The sequence below is a fragment of the Hippocampus comes genome, unplaced genomic scaffold (assembly GCF_001891065.2).
Source record: "Hippocampus comes isolate QL1 unplaced genomic scaffold, H_comes_QL1_v1.1 scaffold130, whole genome shotgun sequence".
In the NCBI taxonomy this organism is placed as follows: Eukaryota; Metazoa; Chordata; class Actinopteri; order Syngnathiformes; family Syngnathidae; genus Hippocampus; species Hippocampus comes.
The window spans coordinates 2300096-2308499 of NW_017842057.1; the positions used below are offsets into that span (position 1 = coordinate 2300096).

The 8404-nt window shown below is 44.3% G+C and overlaps 1 protein-coding gene across 2 annotated transcripts in view; it reads left to right on the forward strand.

Annotated features, from left to right (window-relative positions):
* Nucleotides 1–4300, forward strand: part of pias2 (protein inhibitor of activated STAT, 2) — a 158594-nt gene extending 154294 nt beyond the window's left edge. For both annotated transcript variants that reach the window (XM_019860949.1, XM_019860950.1), the window contains one exon: nt 3774–4300. In XM_019860949.1, the coding sequence (XP_019716508.1) occupies nt 3774–3995 (222 nt within the window). In that variant the 3' untranslated portion in view covers nt 3996–4300. The remainder of the gene's footprint in view (nt 1–3773) is intronic.
* Nucleotides 4301–8404: the final 4104 nt, after the last annotated feature.

Consider the following 8404-nt stretch of genomic DNA (forward strand, 5'->3'; position numbering starts at 1 on the left):
AAAATCCTCGTCTCACCCCTCGGGTGGTGTCCATCCCCCATTCAGCTTGGGTCCTCTACCAGAGGCCACGAAGCTTGAGGGTTCTGCGCAGGATCCTTGCTGTTCCCAGCACTGCGCTTTTCTGGACTGAGATGTCCGATGTTGTTCCCGGGATCTGTTGCAACCATTCATCTAGTTTGGGGGTCACTGCCCCGAGTGCTCCGATCACCACAGGCACTACTGTCACCTTTACCTTTCAGGCTCTCTCTACCTCCTCTCTGAGTCCTTGGTATTTCTCTAGTTTCTCGTGTTCCTTCTTTCTGATGTTTCCATCATTTGGGACCGCTACATCCACTACGAAGGCTTTTCTCTGCCCTTTATCTATGACCACGATATCTGGTTGGTTCGCCATTACCATCATGTCAGTCTGTATCTGGAAGTCCCACAGGATCTTCGCTCTGTCATTTTCCACCTCCTTTGGAGGTGTTTCCCATTTTGACCTTGGGGTTTCCAGTCCATACTCCGCACAGATGTTTCGGTAGACTATGCCGGCCACCTGGTTATGGCGTTCCATGTAGGCTTTCCCTGCCAGCATCTTACACCCTGCAGTTATGTGTTGGATCGTCTCAGGTGCCTCTCTGCACAACCTCCATCTTGGGTCTTTTCTGGTGTGGTCTATCTGGGCCTCAATGGCTCTGGTGCTCAGGGCTTGCTCCTGAGCAGCCAGAATAAGTGCTTTCTAGCCACTGATAAGACTTCTTGAGATCCGCCATTTCAGGTATGGTCCGGTGGTACATCCCGTGTAGGGGCTTGTCCTCCCATGATGGTCCCTTTAAAGACTCTGCCACACCGACACTGGGCTGTCGGATTATTCAGTCTTGCTCACAACTGTTTCCAAGTGCTTCAATTTTCGAGACGTTCTCCATTTTTTTACTCATAATTTTTCCACGTAGTTCATTGTGTTTCTCTTGTATTTTTTTCATTACTCTGTAGTCTCAGTTTTGTATTTTCATGTTTTGGATTCTCTTACATTCTCGTACATTTAGTTGAAAAGCAATTTTACGTTTTCTTGTTTCTTGCCTTTTGCAAGCACTTTTGGTTTGTTCTGCATTTTTCTGGTTCTTTGTTACCAGTTTCCTGATTTGTACTTTGTCGGTCCTGCATTGTTTTTATTAATAAACATATTTTTTTTTTCCTCATACGCTCTTATCCTTGTCTACGTTTGTGGGATCCACTTCTATCTGGATTGTTCTAGAACGTAACAGTGGTTGAAGAGCAAGTATTGAGGCTGCCATAGCATTGATTGTGGTCAGGCTGATGGCCTTGAGCTAAGACTTCAAAATTTCGAAACTAAAAGCAGTGTTATACGGTAATACCATTAAATTTCAGGTTGCTAAGCCGTGGATAAGTACCAAATCTATAGTGTTCGCGTGTGGTTCGCTTCATCTATTATCTGCGTCAAACCAAAATTATTGATAATTGTCTGAAACACCATGGTAAATTGTTCCAACAGACGATTCATATGAGTATTAAAGTCACCCATAATTAGTATATTATCTCAGTGAGTCACCAAGTCAGCAACACATTTAGAAAAGTCATCTAAAAAGCCAGTGTACATGCAAAACTGCAACGTGGGTGTGGATCGTATAATGAGAACCTCAAAACATTCAAAGGCCTTGTTTGAGCGAGGACAAAGTTTGAGGACTTCGGAAATAATGGTTAGACTCCACTCTTCTTATGAGGATTTTCAGCATGTGAACTCCCTAAGTGTGGAGCAAGGCTCAAACACTAATCTATGTCTCTCGAAAGAATGATGGCACCTTCCCAGTTAGGGTGAAGGCCATCCAACATCAGCAGGTGGTTTCAGCCCCAAAAAGAGGACCAGTTATCCACAAACTGAAGTGTCTGTTCGCTACGAAATCTCGCCAGCCACCGGTTAAGCAAGAAAAAAATCTGCTGGCCTTTGTCCTTCCATCCATTTTCGATCCGCTCTATCCTCACAAGGGTCGCGGGGAGTGCTGTAGCCTATCCCAGCTCTCTTTGTGCAGGAGGCGGGGAACACCCTCAACCGATTGCTAGCCAACCACAGGGCACAGAGACACAAACAACCATCCGTGCTGACACTCACACCGAGGGACAATTTTGAGTGTTCAATCAGCCTGCCATGCATGTTTTTGGAATGTAGGAGGAAACCGGAGTACCCAGAGAAAACCCACGCAGGCCCTTTGTGTGTGATAAATATACAAAGAACACAGGAATCAGGAAGTGGGCAGATACTTTTTCACGGCACTAAATTTATGTGATTTCACAAATGTGATCGTAATCTGGTAAGGGTGTGGCCGGTGAAATTGACCTCAGCTTGCCCAAAACCGTTGCTTGTCACAGTTATTTTGTGATTTAACAAGGGGGCACTTACTTTTTCACAAATAGACAGATAGGTTTGATTTTTTTCACCCTTGGTAAATGAAATAAACATTTAGAAACTGTGTTTTATATTTCCTTGCATTGTGATATTAAAATTGATTTGATGAACTGAAACTTTTGTGTGTTATAAATATGTAAAGATCACAGAAATCATGACAGGACAAGTACTTCATGTCAAGATAAGATAAGAAAAACTATTTGTCTCACAATGGAGAAATTCCCAATTTACAGCAGCAAAATTATGAAAGGGAGAAGTAGAAGAACCAAAGGTATACAAATAAATATAAAATATAAATATAAGCAAATTAAAACTCAACTCAACTCAACTCAACTGTATTTATAGAGCACTTTCAAACAGCCATCGCTGCATAAAAATAGGTGAGTGGGGGTGAGTCCAGGTTTTCAGGTCTGTCTATTATATATGGACTGAGTTCCTCTGTAAAGGATGAGTTGGTGGTCACGATGACACCAATAACCTAGATGAAATGCTAGCTAGCATTTGTACGACATAAACTAAATCTGATATGTTTTTGCTCAGTTACCCAAAGAAACATTTCAACATTTGCGTGTACATATGTGTATTTCGGAGAAAATTCCCTCCATAGATCAGATAATGGAAACTTGGTTCCCACCTTTTTATTTGCCGTAACGCTAAACACAAATTATTGTCATTGTTTTCAGTTCAGGTCAGCTTTAGTCAGTTTTGCCACGTGGAAGTACCCTGCGGCTCATTGTTGACAAACTTTATAAAAAGTATTATTTCGCATTGAGTCCTCCGTCCATATCGCAACTTTTAATGTTCTTGCTTGGGCTGTTTATTGCTGCTTGCAGATTTTATTTTCAAGTTGTTCTTCTTGAAAGGACACTTTGATCCTCTCCTCTTTCATCTATAACTGCTTCAAACAACAAAGAGTATGCAGAAAAGTTGTTAAGATTGAATGACTGACTGTGTCTTACGTGTTGTGTTGTATTATGTTTTTTATTATGTTATTATGATTTCAAGATGGTGCCGCGAGATTGGCTGCCTTTACAGCAGCTCCTATACTTGTTGTTCTTCTACTTTCTTCCTTTCATAACTGCGTCGCTTTGTGTGATCGGGTTCGTTTAATGATACAACTCCTGGTAAGAGTAGAGGGTCTTTATTTGGACTGCCGTCTTGGTCGGAGGGAGAAAGCAATCACCATGTGTACATCTCGTAGACTCTCGTATGACTGACTAATGGCTGCGCATGCTCTGTGTGTGCTCTGTGCGCAGGCATAGCTAATCGAACAAGCAAATACGATTTGTTCATATCATTACAATAACGGCTGCTGTAAATTGGGAATTTCTCGAATAAAGGTTTTCTTATTCTTATTCCTATCCTTGGTCAGCATTACAGGCCTGAGATGTTCCTGGAAAACCTGACAAGTACCATGCAGAGTGTCACTTCTGCAAGCACGAGCTCCACCCTGGTTTCATCGTCCAGTAGCCGCTACGAAACCAACTCCAAAAAGGCTGGCTCCATCCATGAATCCCGGGTTTCTGCAGGAGGAGGAAGCACAAGTCGAGGAGCAACTGACAACAATAAAACTGATATCATCTCACTAGACTGAGCCACATTTTACTGGACTTTAGATTCAATGACTATTTTCCAGGGTGATTTTTTTTTTTTTATTCTAAACTAAATGTACTGAAAAACAGTTACACTTGTTCGCCCTGAAATTATTTTTCTATTTGTTTTTCTGCCTTAAAAACAAAACGTGTTCCTAATTCTATTTTCTGTCAAAAGTGACAAATGGATCAACAGCCACAACTGAGGACGTGGATATTTTACCACTGTTTTATTGTTCTCTTGAAAATGTTACTTAAGACAGAACATATTTCTTTACCAGACAAATAAATGAAATGATTGGTGGTCTCATTTGACTCATACATTTTAGGGCAAAAATGGAGTTTTTTCACAATGGTGAACTTCCTCAAGATTTTTTAAATGGCTCTGTGCTTCACAGAAATGCCATCTACAAGCCATGTAAGCTCTAAAATGTTTTGTCTGTGGTGTTGTGAATTAAATCCATAAGGACTGCAGATGTTCCGAAATCATATGCTTGGGTCACACAGTGGAATTAAGTGTGAGGAAGAATGTGGTTCATTGTTTAACTACACTACAAACAATGAAGGGGAGGGAATGTAGTCACAAGGGGCACAAGCCAGTGTCTTACTGTGCCGGTCCCAAGCCCGGATAAATACAGAGGGTTGTGTCAGGAAGGGCATCCGGCGTAAAATTTTGGCCAAAACAAAAATGCAGATTAAAACTTTGAATTTCATACCGGATTGGTCGAGGCCCAGGTTAACAAAGGACCGCCATCGGCGCTGTTGACCTACAGGGTGCCGGTGGAAAATGGACTTCTGTTGGTCGAAGGAGAGGAGGAAGGGGTGTCCGCAGGAAGAGAGAGAAGTGGAACGCCAAGAGTATAGGACTAGAGTAGGGATTTTGAATTTTTGAACTATGACAGGAAAGGGAAGAGAGTTGGTTGACATAATGCAGAGGAGGAAGGTAGACATACCGTGTGTCCAGGAGACCAGGTGGAAAGGTAGCAAGGTTAGAAGCTTAGGATCGGGGTTCAAGTTGTTCTATCATGGTGTAGATGGGAAGAGAAATGGAGTTGGAGTTATCTTCAAGGAGGAGTTTGTTAGGAATGTCCTGAAAGTAAAAAGAGTGTCAGATAGAGTTATGAGTCTGAAGCTAGAAATTGAAGGTGTGATGTTCAATGTTGTTAGTGGGTCTGCCCTGTGGGGGTAGGATGTGTGTTGGAGGAGAAGGAGAATTTTTGGTTGGACCTTGATGAAGTCATCCAGAACATCCATAGAGGTGAGAGAGTTGTAATTGGTGCAGATTTCAATGGACATGTTGGCGCAGCAAACAGAGATTATGATGAGGTGATGGGTTTAAGATAAGTAGATAAGAAAACCTTTATTGTCTCACAATGGAGAAATTCACAATTTACAGCATCAAAGTTCGGAGGGAAGAAAGTAGGACAAGTAGAAAACAAGTATTTGCATGCACAAAACATATATATATTTTTTTTTACAAAAAATGAACTGTACACAGTACAGAATGCAATATAAAAATACAAAATACAAGACAAGCATATATGCAATTGTGTATGTGCTGCATAAGGTGGCTGTGCTATTTACAATGAGTGAGTGGGGAAGAGTCCAGGTTTTCTGGTGCGTTCATTCAGTAGCCTGACAGCAGTCGGCAGGAACAAAGGGCAGTACCTCTCCTTCTTGCAGCACGGGTGTAACAGTCGCTGGCTGACGGAGCTGCCCAGTGCTGTCAGGGTGGCCTGGAGGGTGTGGGAGGGTCTGTCCAGCATAGCTGTTGCCCACCTCCTCCAGAGTGTCCAGGGAGCAGCACAGGACGAAACTGGCCCTCCTGACCAGTTGGTCCAGTCTTTCTCTGTCCCGTGCTGAGATGCTGCCTGACCAGCAGACCAAGCCATAATGGATGGCTGAAGCCACCGCAGAGTCATAGAAGGTTTTAAGGAGTGACCCCTGAACCCCAAAAGACCTCAGTTTTCTGACGAGGAAGAGACTGCTCTGTCCCTATCTGATCAGAGCGTCGATGTTGGTAGACCAGTCCAGTTTGTTGTTGAGAAGAACACTCTGGTACTTGTAGGAGGTCACCCTCTCTATGTCCGTACCCTGGATGTTCATCGGTGCAGGTGAGGACTGTTTCCTGCAGAAATCCACAACCAGCTCCTTACTTTTCCCGGGGTTGATCTGGAGGTGATTCTGCAGGCACCAGTCCATGAACTCCTCCGTTAGTCCCCTATACTCCTGAACATCTCCTTCTGTAATGAGGCCAATGATCGCGGAGTCGTCAGAGAACTTTTGAAGGTGGCAGGTTGGAGTGATGTAGCTGAAGTCCAAGGTGTAGAGCGTGAACAGGAATGGCGCCAGGAGAAGTCCCCTGTGGCGCCCCGATGCTGCAGAGAAGGAGAAGCCTGGCTGACTCAAAGCTCTGTGCCTTCACGTACTGTGGCCGGTTTGTGAGGTAATCTGTAATCCATGATATGTGGTGTTGGTCCACTCCGACGTGCTGCAGTTTGTCCCTGTTGGATTAGAGTGGCCTTCTTTCCTCCGCGTGTTCCCTGAATTTCGGATGGTGAGGATGTTGGTTATCCAAATACATGCTAGAGACAATGAACAGTACCTTCGGTTTTATTTGCAATCTAAAATTTTATTGTCTCTGGTACCACAGGTTACATACTGGGTGAAGGTTGGTAGGGAGGAAGACAGAGAGATGTGGTTGAAGTCACCAGAGATAATCAGCAGGGCGTTGGGGCTCTGTTTGCAGCCTGTTTTCCCAAAGATGCTCTATTTGCTTGAGATCTGGTGACTGTGGAGGCCATTTGAGTACAGTGAACTCATTGTCATGTTCAAGAAACCAGTCTGAGATGATTCCAGCTTTATGACATTGCGCGTTATCCTGCTGAAAGTAGCCATCAGAAGTTGGGTACGTTGTGGTCATAAAGGGATGGACATGGTCAGTAACCATACTCAGGTAGGCTGTGGCGTTGCAACGATGCTCAATTGCCATAAGCCGACAAGGGAACGTAAACAGTCACTGCGATAACATGCGAAAATTCCCTCGGGACGTAGTGCGGCCTGAGGTGAATGGCTAGCAGCTCAAAGTCCCTGATAGTGCTATGCCCTTGGTTACACCATCTGTCATTCACAAATACAGCCAGTCCCCCTCCTTTCTTCTTACCGCTCTCTGTCATCCTATCCGATCGTACGAGTTGGAATACCTTCCAACTTGGCATGTGTGTCCGGGGTAATCGCTGTTATCCATGATATATATATATATATATATATATATATATATAACACCACCACCACCAGCCTGAACCGTTAATACAAGGCAGGATGGATCCATGCTTTCATGTTGTTGACGCCAAATTCTGACCCTACCATCCGAATGTCGCAGCAGAAATCGAGACTCATCAGACCAGGCAACGTTTTTCCAATCTTCTATTGTCCAATTTCGATGAGCTTGGCAAATTGTAGCCTCAGTTTCCTGTTCTTAGCTGAAAGGAGTGGCACCCGGCGTGGTCTTCTGCTGCTGTAGCCCATCTGCCTCAAAGTTCGACGTACTGTGCGTTCAGAGATGCTCTTCTGCCTACCTTGGTTGTAACGGGTGGTTATTTGAGTTACTGTTGCCTTTCGATCAGCTCGAACCAGTCTGGCCATTCTCCTCTGACCTCTGGCATCAGCAAGGCATTTCCGCCCACAGAACTGCCGCTCACTGGATATTTTTTCTTTTTCAGACCATTCTCTGTAAACCCTAGAGATGGTTGTGTGTGAAGATCCCAGTAGATCAGCAGTTTCTGAAATACTCAGACCAGCTCTTCTGGCACCAACAACCATGTGACGTTCAAAGCCACTCAAATCACCTTTCTTCCCCATACCGATGCTCGGTTTGAACTGCAGGAGATTGTCTTGACCATGTCAGTATATATATATATTTCTATATATATAGCTCAGTTGGTAAGGCATCGGTTTGGCGTACGGGAGACGGTGGTTCGAATCCCGCTTGGGGCAAAAATGAGCACATAACACCATCCAGTGTGGGTCCTTGGGCAAGATCCTACCTCATACAATGATGAGAGACAATAAAATGAATGACATGCCGGCTCAGACGTCGCCCGGCCAAACAAGGTCTGCGTCAGCTGCTGGGGAACCAGAGCACCTTGATGAAAAATGGGCTACTGGAACAAAGCGGAGATGGGCGAGATGCGATAACATGGCTCTGTTGGAATGCTACAACTCAAGCAACCCTAGTCAGAGGGGTTACATGCAGACAATGCGGGCTGAATGGTTACTTCGAAACCCACAGTCACGGTTGACCACGAAACAACTAGTAGCTCAGTGTTCCAACATCCACAAACGGCAATTGCTGTCACAACTTGAGATTGACGAGGTACAACGCAGGGTCCACGGTGAAGGGCCCCAGGCT